This window comes from Perissodus microlepis, chromosome 14 (assembly GCF_051167445.1).
Source record: "Perissodus microlepis isolate ML-2025 ecotype Zambia chromosome 14, ASM5116744v1, whole genome shotgun sequence".
Lineage (NCBI taxonomy): Eukaryota > Metazoa > Chordata > Actinopteri > Cichliformes > Cichlidae > Perissodus > Perissodus microlepis.
In genome coordinates this window covers 33,819,697-33,842,651 of record NC_140474.1, presented here as the reverse complement: position 1 = coordinate 33,842,651, position 22,955 = coordinate 33,819,697, and the positions used below count along the sequence as shown (strand labels likewise).

The 22,955-nt window shown below is 41.1% G+C and overlaps 1 protein-coding gene and 1 pseudogene across 5 annotated transcripts in view; both read right to left on the bottom strand.

Annotated features, from left to right (window-relative positions):
- Positions 1-22,955, bottom strand: part of fat3a (FAT atypical cadherin 3a) — a 185,074-nt gene that overhangs the window by 17,415 nt on the left and 144,704 nt on the right. For all 5 annotated transcript variants that reach the window (XM_084950510.1, XM_084950505.1, XM_084950507.1 and 2 more), the window contains 6 exons: positions 18,707-18,844; positions 11,098-11,241; positions 10,379-10,576; positions 6,584-7,385; positions 6,165-6,299; positions 5,875-6,029 (listed from right to left, as the gene is read on the bottom strand). In XM_084950510.1, the coding sequence (XP_084806636.1) occupies positions 5,875-6,029; positions 6,165-6,299; positions 6,584-7,385; positions 10,379-10,576; positions 11,098-11,241; positions 18,707-18,844 (1,572 nt within the window). The remainder of the gene's footprint in view (positions 1-5,874; positions 6,030-6,164; positions 6,300-6,583; positions 7,386-10,378; positions 10,577-11,097; positions 11,242-18,706; positions 18,845-22,955) is intronic.
- Positions 12,456-18,700, bottom strand: LOC146374284 (uncharacterized; annotated as a pseudogene).

Genomic DNA, 22,955 nt, shown 5'->3' with positions numbered 1-22,955 from the left:
TAGATGTTGGTGATGACAGCTTCAAGATGCCTCCTGTATTGTGAGAAACTAATCGCATGCATTGCTCAGGTGTGATTTTGGTCCATCCTTCCACACAAATGGTCTTCAAATCCTGAACGCTCTTACTATGAACACAAGCTTTAGGTCTTTCCAGAGATTTTCAGTTGGATTCAGGCCAGATAATTGGCCGGGCCATTCTAGCAGCTTTGTTTTCTTTCTCTGAAACCCATTTTGAGTTTCTTTGGCCGTGTGTTTGGGATCATTGTCTTACTGAAGCGTCTACCAATGTTCCTTCTTCATCATCCTGGTACATGGCAGTAAATGTTTTTAAATTAAGAATATCCCTATACATTTTTCCATTCATCCTTTCTTCAATTATTTGAAGAGTGCCAGTACTGTTTGCTAAAAAACAGCCCCATACCATGATATTAACACCTCCAAACTTTAATGTTGATATGGTGCTTTTGATTGATGTGCAGTGCCTTTTGACCTTGTGTGTACTATGGCCTAGTGTGTATTATGGCATTCAAAGAGTGCCATTTTGGTTTCATTGGACCAGACTGTGAAATTCTCCCAGTATTTCACAGGCTTGCCTACATTTTGTTCAGCAAACTTTAAATGCCCTTCATTTAAAGTTTAGGCCTATAAAGTGTATGGCCTTGTTTAGAAATTCTGCTGTAATCAATTCCATCAGTATGTTTTCCAACAATAAGGTTGCAAAGGTCTTAAGAGAGCTTATTGGTTTTACTCAACATTAGATGCTCTTTGTGTGAAACCTTGGTAATGAGGCACCACTTTTATAGGCCATCAATGAGGACTGAAGCTACTGATATTAATTTGCACTAAGTGGCAGGATTGTTTTCCAGTTATTGATAGATTTCAGCTACTGTCATGACCTTCCATGCATTTTAGCACCTCCCTTTCTTCATCTGTTCAATACTCCTTCCCTGTGTAGTTTCTCATTATTACACAAACTAAATTTGTGGACATCTATGGTTTGACTTTGCATGTGTGGATTGGATGGGTTGTATACATACTGACAAGAAGTAGTAATCTCATAATAATAAGGTAGTATTGATTAATGCAACATGTGAATATTCTTTTTTGAAGGTAAAACTGAAGGTAACACACAATATATTTAATGGAGTGGCTTATTATCATTAAACAAGGGTGACAGTTTCTGTACAATAACTTGGAATCAAAGTTGCAAAATGCAAACCTACTATTAAGAACCTACTAGATTCTTTGTGAGAAGAGTGTCAAGCCCTTCACAGAGACAGGCCCAAATGCCAGACACAGACACACACTGAAGGCCATCACCATGGTAACTCATTGACTTCACTGCTGACAGAAGTGCAAGCCAATGAGAGTGAAAGAGTTGATTCATTTGAAAGTTACCATTTCATTGGTTAATCATAATTTCCTCTCTTTCTCTGCCTTTGCTATTGGCTGAGATTTTTTATGTTACCTCACATCACATGCTTATCTCTCTTCCAGTTTAATGGTTATTCACTATATTGCTCAAAGTATTCACTCACCCATCCAAATCATAGATCCAGGTGTTCAAGTTACATTCATGGCCACAGGTGTATACAACCAAGCACCTAGGTATGCAGATTAATTCACAAATATTTGTGAAATAATGGATCGATAGCGTGCAGAGTTTGCAAACTTTCTGCAGAGCCAATTTCTACAGTCCTCCAAACTTCTTGTGGCCTTCGGATTAGCTCAAGAACAGTGTGTCAAGATCTTCATGGCCTGCATCCAACATTACATCAGATACAGAATGGTTAAGCATGCAACCACTAGACAGTGGAGAGGTGTTCTTTAGAGTAATGAATCACACTTCTCTGTCTGGCAATCAAATGAATGAGTCTGGATTGCCCGGAGAACCGTAATTGTCTGACTGCACTGTGGCAAGTGTAAAGTTTGGGGAGGGATTGTGGTGTGGGGATGTTTTTAAGGGGTTGGGCTCAGTCCCTTCGTTTCAGTGAAAAGACCACCTAATGGTTCATACAAAGCATACAAAGACATTTTTAACAATTTCATTCTCCCAACTTTGTGGGAACAGTTTGTCAGTGTGCAGCTATCACATTACTACTACATGTGCCCAGCTACTATATTAGGTACACCTGCATACCTTGCAAATTTATTTGGCTTATCTGTGGCTGGCTATTTTCTGTGGCTGGCTAAATGCATGATCCCTCTGTGTGCCTATTAAAATGGTTGATCACAGTTTTTTTTTTCAGGTTTTGTAGCCTTTACCACTAAAATTTTAGTAGGAAGCCACATACCAAGTCCAGTACTAGCAGCAATCCCACTGCAGTTTGGACTTGACTAGTCCAAATACACATGAACCACTGTTCATCTTTAATGGTAATAATGACTCATAACTTCTTAAAGTTTTCTTTAATAGGCTCTCAACATGGAATTAGAAAGAAACATCAGGTTTTGTAGTCCTGTTTCCTGGTTATTACACAGAAACTACCAAATGTTTTTATAGGTTATAGGTCACACCATTCACATATTAGTTACAATGTTACCTTCAAAATAATTCCAGGGTTATATTATAATAATAGTGTAATATGTTAAAGCATCAACCAATATTACCTTATTATTACAAAAATACTACCACAAAGCAGTATATAAAAATTCTCTATTGTTAGCAAAATATAACTATATTATTGCTAACTGGTTTTGCTCCATACTCATGTTTTTTCCCCCACAATATTAGTTCCTATTTTGGTACAATTATTACCCAGTTACATGAATTTCAATGTAATATTACACAGCTATACCTGTGTGTCAATAATATGTATCAACGGTAGTTGGCTACTACATGGATATTAATTTGGTAATTAAGTGGTATTAATGTGCTATTTCCATATTATTGCTTTCTTATTTCGACCTTAATTTACCACCTTATTTCTGAGTCATAATTTAAAGCCCTATCACTGAAATATCGACTTATAATATAAACTGCTCCATCATGTTTTGCTGTTTGGTTATTTCATTCATAGATGGATCAGAACTATACTAACATTCACATCAGGTGGGCTATACATTGACATTGTCGTGTTGACTGCAAACTCATGAGGATAAAATGAAGATAAAATAGTCTGTCTTTAACAGTCAGTTATTTCATTGCATTTATGCGCCATTTACTGTGTATGTTCAATTCAATTCAATTCAATTTTATTTATATAGCGCCAAATCACAACAAAAGTCGCCTCAAGGCGCTTCATAGATACAAGATGTATGTAAATGCATAATCCCTGTCTTTTGCTCTAGAGTCTTTTTTTTTTGTCATGAGTTTCTGTCCTGACACTGGAATGTGTGGCTTGTTTGCTTGATAGCCATAGAAGTGAGTGAAGCTAGGTCTCTAATTAAAAGAATGCAACATTCCTGGTTCAAAGTATGTGTAGCAATCTGTAACCTCAGTTGAACCATTTTGTTTATAATAGAGAGAAGTAGCAGTGGAGATAAAGTTGCTGAGAGTTCTGCAATCCTATGAGCTAGCTGTCTCTCTGGATCAATTGCTAAAGTGTGGTATTAGCACCTAGTAGTCGTACAGGTAGTGCAGGGATCGGCAACCTGCAGCTCTGGAGCCGCATGTGGCTCTTTAGTCCTTATAGTGCGGCTCCGCGTGGTTTGGGAAAATAAATTAGAAGTATTTAGCTGAAGTGTATTTTATTTCTGTTAGTTATTTTTTTAACTTGTAGTTCTAAATTGGAAGATTGTTGTGACATTGTAATATAAAAATAAAATGATATTTTATTATTTTTTCATCGCTCAAAATAAGCGTCACACTCGCGGAAGCCGGTGTACCCGCCGCAACGGCGTGCATTTATCGAGACTTTCAACCCCAGGTAGGCCAGTTATGGATCTTTGGAGCCACATTGTCAGCAGCTGTTCTCCACCGTGAACTATGTTAAAAACAAACACCGCTCACGCCTCACAGATGGCAGCTTACAGTCCTGCGTAAAGATGAAAGTACAGCCCCATTGTAAACATATCACGGCAGACCCGACGATGTTTCCATGAACATGCTTTTCAGCATCTCTTTATTGACCAATTTTCACACACTGTTGCTGTACGCATACAGCCGGCTGTAGCTTTTCAGCTTACAGCCCGACATATACCAACAACAGCATAGATAGCACAGACGTTAAGGTGGCGAGTCGTGATTGTGGGTGCCGCTTAGGTGCGTCCGCCTCCCCTGCAGCGGTGCTGCAGACCGCACCCGGCCACACACATTAACCTGGTAAAATACATATTTAGGCAGAATTTTGCAAATATCTATTTTTCATTTTTTAGCAGCATAGTGCTTTTTTTCCAATTATTTTTTAAAAGTCAGGTCAAGGCTCCAAAAGCCCAAAGGCGATATAAGGGTGGCGGCTCACAACAGTTTTTGTTTGCTACATGGATCATTTTAGTTCAGCTGGGTGTCTTTCCTTCTGTTAGATTTCTTTAAGAGTTCAAAATGTGTTAATTACATAAATAAAATTTAATTTTCTCTGTAGCACTTCATGGATTTCATAAGCAACACACCTTAGTTGTTCACACAAAGCATAAAAGTAAAAAACAATATATACAGTATTATCTTAATTTTAGATGTCAAAAAGTATTTGCGGCTCCCAGTGTTTTCTTTTGTGTGGAAACCGGGTCCAAATGGCTCTTTGGGTCTTAACGGTTGCTGACCCCTGAGGTTGTGACACCATCAGTTGCTATGACCTGCCATTAGAGGTCAAGCCACAAGCTCCTGTAACTCTTCAAGGGTGATGTTTAGATGTTTGAGATGATGCCATAACTCGTGGTGGCATTTGTGATTGATGACTGTTTAGGGTACATTCCAAAGTGGTGCTGTCACAACATTCTGCTGCATTTCGAAGCGATGCCATGATGCAGCCTTTTGTACCATGAACTGCTACAGATGTTTAGTGATGATACCATGAGTTGCCATGGCTGTTTGGGAGTGTTTGAGGCTGAAGTCATGATCTAGTGAGTTTTCAGTTTCACTCTGTCTCTGTTAAAACAGAGACAAAGTTTCAGTTTTCAGTAGACTTAAACTGTTCGCCTCTCTTCCGAATACTTCTGTTCTGAAATATTTGCGGGATGTTTTATGTAAAGTTTTCATATTATATATCCTTAAAAACAGAAGTGAAATTAGCGCTAACAAAAAAACACGCAAAAAGGAAAAAAGAGTGTAGAGCCACTGTGACGTTGCACATCGCCATCTTCATGTATCTTATCTTACACTCTTGCTCTGCTTTTAGATTGTTTTAAATTTTCATTTATTTAATCAAATAATTAATTAATCTAATGATTTATTCTCTTCAGTTTATTTTTATCTTCTTATTATGACACATTATTTATTTGGCTTGTCAATCACCTGTGAAACACTTTGACCTGGATTTAACTGCATGACAGGTTCTAAACACAGATAAAATTATAGCAGCTAAGGTAAACATGACAAACATACATTAAAAAATAGCTTAAATAGGTGGAATGGCGTGCTGCTCAGTAAAATAAAATACAATATGAACAAACTTTTTTAAGTTTTAAGTAAAAACAAAACTGAATTTAAGATAATACAAAAAAGTAAAATTTGTTTAAATCAATTTGAACAAAAACAAAGTGATAATATGAACAAATAAAACATAAGCATAGAAAAACTCAATTTAAAAGAGTTTACTAAATGTAGTAAGACTAGACTATTTTAACGACTCAAGAGCTCAGTAGCATAAGATTTAGGCTTCTGTTAATGATATGATATGCTATGATATGACATGATGGGTTACTTTTTAACAAATGACTATCAATAAAATGTCCTTTGCAGTGGTGGAAACACTACAATAATATGTGTGAATGTACCTTAAGCACAGTGCAGGGCTCAGTGTGTGTGTACATGATAATTCCTTGGCTCTGCAGTGTTCTGATCCTCAGGCTCAGTTTCAACTCTGTTTGCAGCTGGCCAGAGAGTCTGTACTTGATGTAGCTGTTACCTGAGAAACTCAAAGATGAATGTCCTGCACCAAAAATAACAACAACAAATGTTAGACATTACTCTAGAGTTACATTACAGTTAGTTTTTTACTTGTTGTTCTTGCATTTTTTACTTTCATGCTGACTTTGGATTGTTTCTCTATTGCTGACATATGTACCTGCACACTCTCCAAGTTTGCCTTGTGGACACTGGCATGCATAACGCCCTCTATTGGCCTCTATTGAAACACACTGCATGTCTGGTGGACAGGGTTGGTCCTCGCATTGTTCTGACAGGACAGAACAGCTGTCATCTGTCATACATACACACATGCACACAAAACACAGGGACAGAAAGTAAGAAACTATTGAGAAACTATCCTAATGAAACTCACAGTAAGACACTATTAAAATAGAAGAAACAAAGACAGCAAGGGGAGTTTAGCAAGTACCCAACTCACTCCACTTAACTTAAGCTGCAGTGCAACTGGATAAAATTACTTTAATTTACTTTACCAGTCACAAAGCGCTATACACAAAAAAGGTATCTTACATGTAGTCTAAGGCAAGACTGCAAAGAAAAACAATTCTGATTTACCATTGCATGTACAGCGTGAGGTCCGGTGAAAGCGAGGTGAGACAAAGCTGACCCGTGGGTTACTATATGTAGCGAGATTGTGTGAATCCAAGACAATGCTCTGTTCGCACTGAGCCCCACGACAGTCTAATCCAGAACAGTTCTTATCCAGGATAGCTGACACTCTAAGCACTTCCTCCAGGTTTCGCCGTGATGCACTTAGTTTTTGGGTGAGGTAGGCTGCCTTATAGTATCCACCACCTGCTTTTTCCATGGTGATGAGCATATCCAGCTGTTGCGTCCCTCCAACTGGCTGCAAACTTAGCAAATGCAGTGAGTCCTGCTGTTGAGTAGCAGCAGACTGCTGGAGCACATTTAACATGCTTTTCAAGTACAACACCACAAAGTCTTGTGGTGCCACACTCTCAAAACGCACTGTCACTGCTTCACGCAACATGTCTGGTGTTGCCTGCTCCACATGCACACTTACGGGTACAGGAACAGCAAAGCGGCCATCACTGACACTAGCATTAAGAAAGTACCTGCCTGCATCCAAACCACCCAGGGCTATGATCTTTCCATCATGAGGACTAATCTTAAAGAGACTACGTTGAGCTGAAGGAGCGTGACCAAAAGTCAAAACATCATAAGGGTCAGCATCGGTGGCATGCAGCTGACCAATCACACCACCAGGAAATTCATCCTCCATAGTAACAATATGAATGTCCAGTGGTACTGCTACTGGTCGATGGAGGCTCTCCTCAATCACCCTGATTGTGAGTATGGAGGAGGATGACAAAGGAGGCTTCCCCGAATCTGTCACCTGCAGGAAAAGTCAGATCAGAAGTTAGAAGTAGAAAAACAACCAATGAAAAATATTAAAAGTATAAACTAGATTAAAAGATATTTGAAATATGCAACCTTTCTTTTACTTTAGCTTTTTTAAATGAGGATATCTCAAAAATATATTTTTTGACATTTCTACCTTTTTAACAATAGCAGTAGACATATAGACAAAAGACAGAAAAGGCTGAACTTAAAACCAGTGTTGGGCAAGTTACTTTGAAAAAGTAATTAATTACAGTTACTAGTTACTTCAAAAAAAAAAAGTAACTGAGTTACAATATTCTAAAAGTAATTAATTACTTTAAATAAAATGTTTAACCCTCTGGGGTCCAGGGTATAATTGCCCATTTTTAACTGCTTTTGATTTTCCCTCTACATTTCACCTTTAAAAGCTTTGCCTTGTTTGGTATCATTCTTTTCAGCACGACCTAATGTGTCTGAATTTACAGTTACATTTTCATTTTGACATGCTGTATTAACACAATTGATCTAAAATCAGACAAAAAACATAAAATCCGAGTAGAAAAAGTTATATTTTTTACTGTAACAACCACAAACATGTTTAATGAACCATATTTCATAACTTTAAATGCAAATATAAATTGCCAATTTTAAAATCATATGCACAAGTTTTGCAAACAACAAAGCTATTTGCAGCCATTTACCTTTTACCCCTTTTTTAAATAACCACTTCAAACTATTTACATAACCATCAGCTGTTCTCCATTCAATAAGATGCCACACAAATTATTTCTGTCCACTATAAAGGAGAACATCACAGCCTGATACCTGCAGGTCTGACAGCAGCAGGTGTATCACTCCTATTCTCTACCTGGAGACAGCAGTCGCCTCAATGTTCTGACACACAACACAAAACTATCCACAACACTACACACTAACTACAAAAGACAACACATTAACTACACACTCCAAACATGCTAAATGTTACAAATCTCTCACATCTCAAAACTTGCACTCTCTCTTTTTCTGCTGTCTTTCTCTCTTTCTCTCTCTCTCTCTCTCTCTCTTTCTCGCCGTCGCTCCTAAAACTTCCCCCTCTTCCTAAACAACCAAATGTCATGTTGCCATATCAGGGCTCGCAAAATTTCAAAATCCCTGGTAGCCCTTCGAATAAAAAAGATAGCAATTTTTTGATTGATGTTTTGTTTGGTTCTAATGGGGGCCTTTCTTAAAATTACTGGTCCCAGTAACAAAGGCGCTTGTCAAGGGAAAACCAACAACACACCCGGCAGAACATTATGTTATTTACACGGGTGCACATAAGTGGTCCGCATGTGCGCATTCGCTGTCAAAATAAAAGACGCGCACCAGATAAGAAGTTGCAACGCGAGTTTGCGTCCATATAAAAGGCACTGTTTTTGTCCGCTAGAGTGGGATTTTCACGGCACATCCTGCACCACATCTCTGTGCGTTCATCATTTGTTTGAAGCCAGCTCACCTCCTGCAACCACTTTTCCGAGAATACGCGCTTCTTTTGTGGTTCGGACTCCTTCTGACATTTCTTTGGAGGTGGAGGAACACCAAAAGGACCTTGCTTCTTCGACATCTTTAAGAGTTCTAAACAAATGTCTGTCCTCCTCCAGAAAATCCTATGTATGCAAACACGCGTTGCAACTTCTTATCTTGTGCACGTTTTTTATTTTGGCAGCGAATGCGCACCTGCGGACCACTTATGTGCACCCCTGGTTATTATTTAGCTTGTCATATTGCAGCCACAGAAATTCTTTTGTCCATGAAACCATAAAGCTGCACTTTCTTTTTGCCTTGTAGTCTGATTTGTCATAACTTTTCCGTTTTGTGGTAAGCTTTTCTTTGGCTGTCACTTCTTCACCCTGACCTGTCTTATTTGGCTCAGCAGAACTAAAATATATATCCTGCTGCTTTTACACACGCACTCACATAACGCTCAGCGATTCTCTGCGCGATCAACCTCTCACATGTTTAAGTTTGCTGCGGGAGATTTCACTTGTCATGTTTGCATAGTAAGTTAACGATTGATAAGACGATGTCAGAGGAATTGGTGCGCAAATTATAGTCACTCACCAATCAGTACTGTCGCTCTCTATACACAGTTCGCGCGATTGCAAAGTGAAAGCAAAAAACAAGCGCAAATTCAAACGAGATTTCAATATGTCACATATTGACAGTGGCTCACTGACATAATTACCCAGCTACATTTCCGAAAGAATGCAAAAGCATTGACATATATTTTTCCTTCCTATGATAGCCCGACGGGCAGGGCAGAGATAGATTTTGGTAGCCCGACTGGAAAAATCGTTAGCCCCGGGACGTCGGGCTAGCGATTTTGTGAGCCCTGCATATCATTTTTGATTGGTCGGCATGGTGCATTTTTCCACCAAGACCAAAGGGCAGGGGTTTTTTTTGTTTTTGTTTTTTGGTCATAAGCAGAGAGTGCTTGCTGGCGCTGTCCTTAGACGTTAAACGTGACAAAATTATTCAGGAAAAAACGCTGTGTATATATTGTTTATCATGACTCTGGTTTTACGTGGCCTATCAACACAATTTAAAAACTGGTATATATATCACCTTGTTGCTTTGTCATCTTGAAGTAGTCATGTGATTGGCTTACCACGACTACTTTAAGCAGCTGCTTAAAGCTGTAGCGTACAGATTACTTACGTAGACAGCTACTTCCGTGCAACTGATATAAGGTGCGGCAAGCTGAACACAGCTTCAACCGTCTGTTTGCTGAAAAATAGTAACGCGACCGCACCTTATTTTCTTCTTCGTAACGGTAACGGCGTTGTAACGATAGAAATTGTAATTAGTTAGATTACTCATTACTGAAAAACGCTGTTTGTCAGTAATTGTAACGCTGTTATTCCCATCACTGCTTAAAACTTAGAACACTATCTTTTACAATAGTATGACAGTAGAGAAGAATGACTGAAAAAACTTTGTGTGGTGTAAGCAACAGTTTGACTCTACCTGTATCTGAATTACATATTCTGTTGCCAGGTCCCTTCTGAATACTTGATTGGCTACTAGTGTCCCATCTTTTTCCAACACAAACTCCCTCCCTTCATTTCCCAATAAGATACGGAAGTCGAAGGGTGGGCCATTTTGAGAGGAGTCCTCATCAATGACTGACAACTGCAGGACACTGGTACCAATTGGCTTGTTTTCCTGGTCAAGGGAAGCCAAGATGATGAATCATTATATGCATTTTACGTTCAGTCATAATTCCTAATCTGAATTTAAATCTTATTAAAATTAAAATAAAATGAAAAATACACATCTGAAAAAGAATCTACAGGAGTGTAATCAACATTCCAGCAGAATAAAACAAATATAGTCAAGTATAGTCTTTTAATAGACTATTTCAGGTTCAAGGGTCATTCATAATGTCATTCTTCATGAGAAACATGACAAAATAAAATGAAGTAGGTATCTGTGCTCATAACAGTTATAAATAGAGATGAGAATTTTTTTTGTATGCTTGGCCTGTGTTGCAATATCAGATTTCACAGCAACTGTAAGCTTTCCTTTTTTTCACTGACTAATTTTTAGAGATGCTGATATAGGGGAGGGGACAGGCGTACTTAAAGCACTGACTTAGGAATTTAAGTACTATAGTTCACCTGAATTATTACATGATATTGTTATATTTGGGTTCAACTGAAGATTGTGAGGATTATTAAGATTACCTGTATGACAGCAGAGAGGTTGGCCGGTGAAAAGGTGGGTGGATTATCATTGATGTCAGAAATGTCTATGTTTACCATCACAGTGGAGGACATGGCAGGGGTTCCACTATCCAAAGCTCTTATGGCAAGTGAGTAGCTGGGAACCTACAAGGAAAGAGACAACAGAAGATATCCAGACAAATCAGGAATGAAGCATTGGCGCCTAATGGTGAAGCCAGAAAATCCTCTTTTGTAGCAGCACAGTGAAGTTTTCATTTTTCATTCAGCTAGTTTCAAATTCCCAAACATTTCAATGGAATTCAAATCTGGCCTTTTCTTCTTGACTATAAGTGTCTTTACCTCTACTTTTTGAGCCATGCCTAGGTATAACTAGGGACATGAGCAGATTTGGACACATTTACAAATTTCACACCAAAAGAAAATCTATTATTCAACATTTTTTTAATATGAATTTATTTATTTGTACTCGATCAGGAAATCACTCAACCCATTTTTGGCTGGACTTGAAGGTGCTACTTTTTATCCCCACTGCTTCATACTCAGCTAAAAACTGTTCCGGTGCAAGCTAGATGAAACCAACAGAACACATCATCTACAAAAACCAATAATGAAATAAAAATAATGAAAAACAAAATTCCACTATAGAAGGTGTGACTATTGGATTGAGTAGATCCTGAACGTGTTCGTTCCACCACCTGACTAAATCCCCTGTCAAGGTCAGCACCACTGTACAGTGTGTTTAGAATACTGCTTTCCCCTTCTCAGTTGTCTGACGATTTGCTAGAACCGCTTTGAAGGCAACCAAGAGTCTCCAAACTCCTGCCACACCAGAGTTTTTCCATCAGCCACTAGCACAGCTGCACTCCCCTGGGTCTGCCAGTACCTGTCTGCTGCCTCTGAAGTCCCACAGGCCTGCTAAGACTCCTTCATGATTAGACTCCTTCAGGACTGGCGGCTCCCTTCATCTCCGGTGTCCACCAGTGACTAAGCCGAGTGCAGCTGTGCTGGTTCTGGGATTAACACAATTAACCTTGCAGTAGCAGCCAGTTGAGCTGTGGAAAATGGTCCATAGCCTTGTCCATAGCCTCCTTCGGAGTGTGGTCAAAGCTCTGTTGGAGCCAATCGCCTCCTCACAGCGAAAGAAATAGTATTGATCAATCCTGTTATTTTTCCCCAATTTTATGGGCTCCAAACAGTTGTACGAATCAACAATTTCAGTATATATTTCGAGGTGTGATTTTTAAATGGACTGTACTTATAAGCCACAACATATCTCTCTCTCTCTCTCTCATATATATATATATATATATATATATATATATATATATATATATATATATATATATATATATATATATATATAGGAGCTTGAGGGTCTTGCGCAGTGTCTTAGCTGTTCCTATGACTGAGCTCTTCCAGACAGAGATCTTCGATGTTGTTCCTGGGATCTGCTGGAGTCACTCGCCTAGTTTGGGAGTCACCGCACCTAGTGCTCCGATTACCACTGGGACTACTGTTACCTTCACCCTCCACATCTTCTCCAGCTCTTCTCTGAGCCCTTGGTATTTCTCGAGCTTCTTGTGTTCCTTCTTCCTGATGTTACTGTCATTCGGAACCACTATGTCTATCACTATGGCCGTCTTCTTCTGTTTGTCTACCACCACTATGTCCAGTTGGTTAGCCATCACCATTTTGTCCGTCTGTATCTGGAAGTCCCACAGGATCTTAGCTCGGTCATCCTCCACCACCCTTGGGGGCATCTCCCATTTTAACCTCGGGACTTCCAGGCCATATTCAACACAGATATTTCTGTATACTATGCCAGCCACTTGGTTACGGCATTCCATGTATGCCCTGCCTGCTAGCATCTTGCACAATGCTGTTATATGCTGAATTGTCTCAGGGGCATCTTTACACAGCCTGCACCTGGGGTTTCGCCTGGTGTGACAGACCTCAGCCTCTATGGATCTTGTGCTCAGAGCTTGTACCTGTGCTGCCATGATTAGTCCAGCTTTGTCCAGCCACTGGCAGGACTTCTGGATATGCAGGGGTCTGTCCTTCAATGTTGGTTCCTCCTCTTCTTCCTCTTTCTTGGGTTTCTGCTGCCTGAGGTATTCACTGAGCCCGCGGTCGGTTGGGGCCTGATGTATTCATGGATGTTGGTTGCCTCATCCTGGACTGTGGTACTGACACTTACTAGTCACCAGACTCCTTCCACGTGCTTAGCATACATCCTCAGGGTCCTCGACTTTGTAAAGGTTCTGCGTTCTGTTAAGATCTCTTTCACACTTTCACCAGAACGCCAAAAGCTTTGATCCTACACACACCCATGCACTCCCTTTCTGAGCATGCTCAAACAGCCTGCCCTCATTAATACTTTATAATAAGAATTTTAACATTTCTGAAATCTTAAACCACTGCAGAGGAGAAGAAGATGAAGAAGAAACAAGGGAAGATAAAGAAGGGTGAGAAAAGAGCTAAGATGTCAGAAAGAGTCATGTCTTCCTTCATTTTGATGCAACACATTATACAGCTCAAATTCAGAACCGCTTTGTGCATGTGTTTTTTATTCAAATAAATTAAGTACAATATGGTGATGGATCCAATCCATAACAAACCAGCTCATAGTTAGCTAATCAGCTGGCAATAGGCTTTTTTTAATGTTAAAGATGGATGACCATGAAAGCTAAGACTCTGCAGGTATGGAACAAATTAACACAGCTATTTTTTTTCTGGCATTGTCTGTTCATGTATGTATGATAACTGTATAGATACAGAACAGACAGCACTGGCAGCATAAGCAAAAATCTGTGAAAACAAGTTTTCACCTGACTGCATCAAAGTTATCATGTTTTTATTTAATTTTTTTCGGGCCCAGACTCAGCTTTATTGCCATTCAACCACTGACATAATATGAATGAAACACACATTCTTTGCGTTTTAGTATTGCAGCATGTCACCAAACAACATGTAGCAGTGTAACAGGCCCTGGTGCTGTCCACCTTATAATACTGGAGACCCTTTCTTAAGTGTCTTGATGCATTCTCAATCATCCAGGTAAGTAAATCTCCAAAAGTTGATTCTGTTCATCTGGACGTAGCGTTTTCAGTGGGAGAAATGTTTCGTCACTCATCCAAGTGACTTCTTCAGTCTCAGCTGACTGCCTATAACATCTCTACATTTCTGGCTTCGATCCTCAACCCGCTGGTAGGCAGCTCTGAACACCACATCCAGAACACGTTGGATTTTGAACCATAGTCTCGTACGATGTTACATCTCTCTTCACTTGCATCCCAGTCACGGAAACGTTGGAAGTAGTTCGTAAGAGATTACAGGATGACCCCAACCTCAGCAACAGGACCACTCTCAGCATTGACCGAGTGTGTTTACTTTTGGAACGGTGCCTTCATTTCACCCAGGCAGCTCTGAACCCCACATCCAGAACACCTTGAAATTTGTTGAGAAGGTGAGAGATGTCATTATGGAGGCAGATGAAACCATAGTCTCATACGATGTTACATCTCTCTTCACTTGCATCCCAGTCACGGAAGCGTTGGAGGTAGTTCGTAAGAGATTACAGGATGACCCCAACCTCAGCAACAGGACCACTCTCAGAGCCAACCAAGTGTGTTTGAACTGTGTGTTTATTCCACCTATTTCACATACAAGGGTCAGTACTACAGGCAGAAACATGGGCGTGCCATGGGCTCCCCAGTTTCACCCATCGTGGTTAATTTGTACATGGAAGAAGTGGAAAAGAGGGCTTTGCTATCCTACCCTGGAACACCACCAAGTCATTGGTTCAGGTATGTGGATGACACCTGGGTGAAAATCAAATCTCAGAATGTTCCAGAATTCACAGATCACATTAACTCGGTGGACCAACATATCAAATTCACCAGGGAGGATATGAAAAGTGGCAGGCTAGCCTTCTTAGACTGTGAGATTTCCATCAGTAATGGGGGACATCTAAAAGCTAATGTGTACCGGAAACTTACGCATATGGATCAGTATTTAAGGTTTTGACTCTCATCATCCACTGGAGCATAAACTGTGTTGTAGGACGCTACAACACAGAGCGAACACCATCACCACAGACACAGCGGCCAGGGAAGCAGAAGAACATCACATCAAGAAGGCCGTGAGTAAACGTAGTTATCCCAACTGGACTTTTGTCAAAGCTGGGAAGGCACCAAAAGAAAGCTACAGCCGAGAAGGACAACCGCTGACTAAGCGAAAACCTGTAGTGATCCCGTATGTGTCGGAACAATTGAGATGCATTTTTTCTAAGCACCATGTCTCTGTGGCTTTTAAACCCCAAAACACACTGCGCCAAAAATTGGTCCACCCCAAGGATCAGGTCCCTCGACACAAACAGAGTAACATAGTGTACACTGTTAAGTGCCAGGAGGATTGCCAGGATTTGTACATAGGGGAAACCAAACAACCTCTGGCGAAGCGGATGGCACAACACAGAAGAGCTGCCTCGTCAGGCCAGGACTCTGCAGTAGGTCCTGACTCTGCCAGGACCTACAGGCCAGTGGACACTCTTTCAATGATGAGGATGTACACATCCTAGACAGGGACGGACGCTGGTTTGAGTGCGGAGTCAAGGAGGCCATTTACATGAAAAGGGAAAGACCATCGCTGAATCGAGGAGGGGGCTTAAGGGTACATCTTTCACCATCTTACAATGCTGTGTTTGCAGCCATTCCCCAACTCTCTGTGAATGGTACTCGTAGCCATTGATCAGTGGTTGTTGATCAATGGTCATGAGAATTTGCATAATTATGATGAAGGTGACCTCCCAGCCCATTGTTCCTTCAGTGGGCTGGTTTCAGTCATTATGCAAATGTACTGTTTATAAGATTGGGGAAACCTGCAGTCAGCTGAGACTGAAGAAGTCACTTGGATGAGTGACGAAACGTTTCTCCCACTGAAAACGCTACGTCCAGATGAACAGAATCAACTTTTGGAGACTTTCTTAAGTGTCTGCAACTGTGACTGTTACAAGATCCTGTTCAGGGAGGTAGCTGTGTTCTGTTCTTAGAGCCACTAGCCTTTATCCTATATTCTTCCAGTATTGCTCTGTCTCCAGCCTTGAGGTTCTTCTCATATTGTTATCCTACCACAGAGTACACCTTGGATGGTTCAGTAGTGTACAGCTGATTTATTCCCTTGCCTTCTATCTCTCTGGTATACCTCTTCAAGTGGCTGCCCAATGCTGTGAGTCTTTGCTTGGCAGTGTCCAAGGCCTCAGGTATAGATAGCTTGCTGTACATCTTAGGTATGACTTTCTTCATCACAGCTTTCTGCAGCTCCGATTGTTGATTAACTTCCTTCCATACTGCTTTGATCTTTGCCACTAGTACTCCATGGGTGTACTGCTTCTTCTGGCTGATCATTTTATAGCCAAGCATCTCTACGATCACTGCTGCCGTAGTGTCGTAGTGTTGGTTTTCGATGATCGTTGCAGCAGGGATTGTAAGTAATGCTGCATTCATGTCTTCTACTAGAACTTCAAAGGGTACTTCATGTTGGGGGCAGGAATAGCTCAGTAGGTAGCGTGGCCGCCCCATAGTTGGAAGGTCAGAGGTTCGAATCCACTGAACGGCTAGCCTGAGGTACCCCTGAGTAGGGTACCGTCCCTACACACTGCTCCCCGGGCACCTGATTAGTGGCTGCCCACTGCTTCACTGAATACATGGGTTAAATGCAGAGAGAGTAATTTCCCCATAGGGATCAATAAAGTATACATTATTATTATGTTGTCTTGGAAAACGGCCATGGAGGTTCCAGGTTCAACTTTTCCTCAACAAGATTTAGGGTAGGTGAATGACCTGAACCAGTTTTTCAGCAGGTTTGACCAGACACTCATCCCTCCTCCAGCCCAATCACTTCTTCTGCAAATGCCCTATTTTTGACCAGTGCCTGCTTTTCTTCCATGACTGCACACCTCTCAGTCCTCAGCTTCAAAATACTCACAGCTCCCCTCCCCTACCACTATCCTGTCCCTTTCAACACTTCATGTAAGGAACAAGCTGGAGAAGATCAAATGGTAAATGGCCTGTATTTGTATAGCGCTTTTCTAGTCCCTAAGGACCCCAAAGCACTTTACACAACCAGTCATCCACCCATTCACACACACATTCACACACTGGTGATGGCAAGCTACATTGTAGCTGGGGTGCACTGACAGAGGCGAGGTTGCCGGACACAGGCGCCATCGGGCCTGTAGGCAACGGATGAAGTGTCTTGCCCAAGGACACAACGACCGAGACTGTCCAAGCCGGGGCTCGAACCGGGGCTTGAACCGGCAACCTTCCGATTACAAGGCGAACTCCCAACTCTTGAGCCACGATCGCCCTAATCAAGATGCGAAATGCTGCAGGTCCAAATCACAGCCCCAGGCTCCTGAGGTACTGCATAGACCAACTGTGTGGCATCATGGGATACATTTTCAACATTAGCCTGAAGCTAGGGAAAGTACCACGGGTGTGAAAGACCTCCTGTGTGGTACAGCCTAGCATCGGGGTGGATGATGCCATCATCTATCTCCTGCACTGAGCTTTGACCCACCTGGAGAAGACTGGAAGCACTGTGAGGACACCATCCAGCATGGACTTCTGAGGGACATACTGGGGCTGTCAGGAGCAGACCACTTACTGTCCCAGTTGATACTGGACTCACTGGCTGCCCACAGTATGTGAGGACACAGGGCTGTATCACTGACAGCCTGGTCTGCAGTACGGGGTGCCCTGCAAAGAACTGTGCTAGCACGATTCCTGTTCACTCTCTACACTCCAGACTTCTCCATCAACCGTCTAGGCTGCCATCTAAAAAAGTTCCCTGAGGACTCATCACAGATGAGTCAAGCAGTGTACAGACAGTGGATTCAGGATTTTGTGGACAGGTGCCGGCGGAACCATCTCCTGATCAATGCGAGGAAAATCAAGGAGCTAGTAGTGGATTTCCGCAGGGGCAGACCCTGATGCCCCCCTTGACTCAGTGTAGGTTGTAGGAGACGAAAGAAGTTACTGTTGGAGCATTTCAATGATCACAAAAAAAGAGGGAAAACTACAGGCTGCATGTAGAAGGACATATCCATAGACTTTTAACTGTCCATTGTAGCAAGAAGTAAGATTCAATTATTTAATTTCAATTATATATATATATATATATAGTGCAAAATCCCAACAGTCACCTCAAGGCGTTTCGTATTGTAAGGCAAAGTTTCTACAACAATACAGAGAAAACACCAAGAATCAGCAAGCGGTTTGGTGACAGTGGGAAGGATAAACTCCCTTTTAACAGGAAGAAACCTGTGGCAGAATCAGGCTTGGGGGGTGTCCATCTGCCACGACAGGCTCAACTCATAGACAGAAACTCAACAGCTAACTGTTGTTTGGGGAGTCAAACTGTAGAGTACACAAATACAAGTATAAAAAAACAGGTAATGGTGTCAGCCAATCACATAGCCTACATCATAATCTATACAGACCCAATAAGGAATAATGAATGACGCAATTGGTCTGTCTCCAGTAATTTCACCAAACCAAACTGCACAGAGGATAAGTGGATGTTTTTCTATGTAGAAGTGTGTCCTCACAGTCTCACGGTCCAGTTGCTTGTTGACCTTGATGACTCCACTGAGTGGGTCAATGAGGAACTGGTTGTGTCTGTCTCCACTGACAATGGAGTAGAGGACGGCTCCATTCAGCTGACTGTCCACATCATCTGCTTTCAGCTGTAAATACACACACACATACACAAACACACACTAAGTAGAGTACATATTTGGTTGGGTAACAATTGCAGTGCTGTCTGTAGTGAGGTTTCTATAATACACTGATGAATAAGTCTGCGACCAGAGCTTTTCACATAGATATTTCTACCCTTTTCAATTTTTGATGTGCTGTAATGGATCTGAAAGTTGCTAATGTTTAAAGTGTAAGACAATATGGAAAAGATGAGGCTTTTGTAACTTAAACTCTTGAAAGAATTGTGTATCAGCTATATGATGATTGCAGAGGAACAGTTTATTTTTGTTTTAGTCCTGATTTAAACTTGTCCTCAACGTATCCTTGCATGGCTTCTGACAGTGGACTCATCTTTGTGTTTGTCCTGCTAGCCCTCAGTGTAGTATTCACTGCAGTTAATCATAACATTTTGCTAAAGACTACAATATACCTTGAGCAATAAAAGAAATACATAGCACTTGTTTTAATCATTTCTGATAGATTCAGTTGGTAAATTTAATGAGTATTTCTCAGACAAACAGTTAATCATGGTGTTCAACAGGGTTCTGTGCAAGGATCGATGGTTTTCTTATTACCTTATTTAATACTATCAGAAAACACCACATACATGTAAGATGCTATTCAATTATACCCAGTTATCTTTATAAATTCATCTATAAATCCCAGATGACACAAAAAAAACTACAAGGATGCTCTAAGGCCATAAAGGTCTTAATGATGTTTAACTCTGGACATTGAAATTAGGACAAAACTGAAATTATCATATTTGGCATCTAGAATTCTCAGAAAGAGTGCCTAACCAGATACTTACAGTAAATGGCATTACCATGGCATCTTGTACTGCTTGAGGAAGCTTGTAGTCGTTTTGACCAATAAAGTGTCCTTTAAATAATGATAATAATAATAATAATAATAATAATAATAATAATAATAATTAAGATTGACTTCTTTCATGAGCACCATAATGCCAAAATCAGAAACATGTGTCAGAGGATGTTTCTGGTTTATAAATTCTAAGCTGGACTATTCAACTTCCTTGTCACTAGGGTGTCCAAAAATCTCACCGGGTGAAAAAAATTATAAGATTAGAACACTGATTATGACCTTTCCATGGAAAGGTGACTGGACTCACAGACCAAAATGCAACAATAGCCTGGTCTGGCTTCGAAACATTTTAGGGGGTTAGATATTTTATTTGAGTAACAAGAAGATAAGTGGTGCAATATTGGGCATGGTTCTATGAAGTAGCATTTCTATGGCCCAAATATGGGATTCATAGCTGCTGGAATGCAGTCATATTACTTCTCGTGTTAATTTGTTGCACATTCAATAATCAATTGTACAATGCCTGCTAGCCCAGTATTCCACTGTTATATTACTTCTGAATTTACCTGTGTCTGCATGAACAGAACATTATCAGCCTTTCAAAAGGATGTCAACTGTTCCACCAGCGGCAACATAATACTAGACCTGACAGGGTTTAAAGCGTCAGGTTGACAACTAGGATAGAGGCCAAATGAAGTTAAAAAAAATCGTTAAAAGGTTTAATACAGGCTTTAATAAGGCTGTCTGTCCAGAACATTCCTCTGCACTGTCTAACAGGCACTGGCACAATGTCGCTCTCTCTGTACTGTCTGGCAGGTGTTCCAGTCAACAACAATGACACTACCACTACCACTAGTTGAGCAGCTTAAGACAAGTTGCTTGCATCGACAGCACCATTTCCTCCACATCTGTCTCATCATCAGCTACAAACAGTGCATCTTTCATGCCGTTGAATGCTCAACAATAAAACAATGCTAATCCACCATACCGTTACTGACAGCAAGATCGACTTCCTTTGAAGGGTCCAAGGTGCATGTGGAGGATGTGGACTGAAAGATGGTCAGAAACAGCAAGGTTCAGGCATTTCAGATTGGAAGTGGCAGTGTTGGTGGAGAAAACTAGATCCAGTGTGTTACCTATTTTGAGTGTTTTAATGTCACCCTGGCTGTGCCAACACAGCTCCAGGTTATCTTCATCTACCGCTCCCATAAAGTTTGTACTGTGGTCATGTCATAGTTGTCTGAGATTTTCACCTCTCTTTGCTCTTTGTCTCCAGCCTCACTCCTAATTGGTGACTTAAACATTTACTGTATGTCGACTCCAGTAGGTCTTTGTCCGCCAATGACACTTCTGTGACTTCTGGACTCTCTCTTTCACATAGTATATTAAAAGGATCATCAGTTACCTCTGAGTTAGGTGGGACTTTTTATGTCTTTGCACGGTTTTCGTGAGTGCATGCGCGAGGTCAAAAATTGGCTCGCAGGTAACTCTCTCATCCTAAATGACAGGAAAACTGAAATCATCGTGTTTGACAGTAGTATCCCTCGTGGCCAACTCTGTGGTGCCTCTGGTTCCTCTGATAGTTTCCTCACCGGCACTCTTAGTGACCTGGGGGGGTTTTTGGATAGCTCTTTTAATCTCAACAAACAAGTGTCTTCTGTTGTCAAAACTTGCTTCCATCAATTGCGTCTTATTAGCAAGGCCAGACATTATGTCCCGCAGAGACCTGGAAAAGCTTATCCACGCCTTTGTGAAATTTAGGTTGGATTATTGCAACTCCCTTTACTTTGGTCTTAACTCTACTCTTCTCCATAGACTGCAAATTGTTCAGAATGCAGCCGCTTGTCGCCTTACTGGTAGTGGGCGGCGTGTCTCTATCACCCCTGTCCTTGCCGACTTGCATTGGCTTCCCGTTAAGTATCGCATTCAATTCAAAATCCTGCTGCTCACCTTACGAGTTATTAACAATATAGCGCCAAGTAAGATCATCTTCTCGGTCACTTTTGGTACAGCCGAGATCCCGGCTGAAGACTATAGAGGTGACCGAGCGTTTGCCTTGGCTGCACCCGATCTATGGAATAACATCCCCATTGTTATCCACGAGTCTGATTCCATTCAATCCTTCAAATTGCGGTTAAAAACCCACTTATTTAGCCTCGCCTTTTCTACCATTTAATGCTTGTTTGTTAGTTAGTTTAATGCTTATTTTTATCTTCGGTCTATTCTTAACTATTTTAATCATTTTTTACATTTTTGACTGTTTATCCTTTACACATATTGTTCTTTTATGCTTTTATATGCATTTCTTTTGCTTCTGTGTTTTTAATGCCATTTATCCTGCTAGCATGTTTGGTACTTTGCCATAGCTTTCATCCTTCCCTGTTACTTCATCTTACCCTCTTGTTAAGCACTTTCGTACACCACTGGTTTTTAAATGTGCTATATAAATAAAGTTTGTTGCTATTGTTGTTGTTGTCACACGCTGGATCTAGTTATCTCCTCCGACACTACCACTTCCAATCTGAAGTGCTTGAACCTTGCTGTTTCTGACTATCTTGGTGTGTACTTTTCTGTTATTGTTCCTGTACCTAGGCTGCGCACTTAATGTACCATTGCATACCATACAGGAAGTTTAAGGCTGTCAGTACATTGGCCCTGAACAATCTGATCGCAACCCACTTGGCTTCAGACCCACCCATCAACATGGTTGACACACTTGTTAACCATTATAATGCGGCCGTATCTAGCAGCCTCAACTGTCTTGTCCACCATAAAACTCGGGCCGCCTCTTTTACCTTCCCTGCCTCATGGTTCACCTCGCATCTCTGTAACCTAAAGACCACTGGCCACCGACTTGAGAGGCTCTACAAAAGGTCTGATCTCACTGTCCACCTTGAGGCATATAAAGACCATGTGAGGTCCTATTAAGCAGCTCTCTCTCGGGCCAAGACTCATTATTACTCTTCCCTCACTCACCAACAGCAAAATCATCCCAGATTGGTGTTCTCCACCATCAACCAACTACTTCACCCCATTAATCCACCTCTCTTTTCAGGTGCCACTGACCTCTGCAATAAGTTTTTGGACTTTTTCCAAGAAAAATTAACTCCATCCATCAATAGCTTCTGGCACCTGCACATCAATTTCAGGACGGCATTCCCCGTAGCACATCTAACTCCATGCTACTTCTCCTCTTTTTCGTCTGTGAATTCTTCCCAGGTCACCAAGTGGGTCTTTCAGTCCACATCCTCCACATGCACCCTGGACCCCATG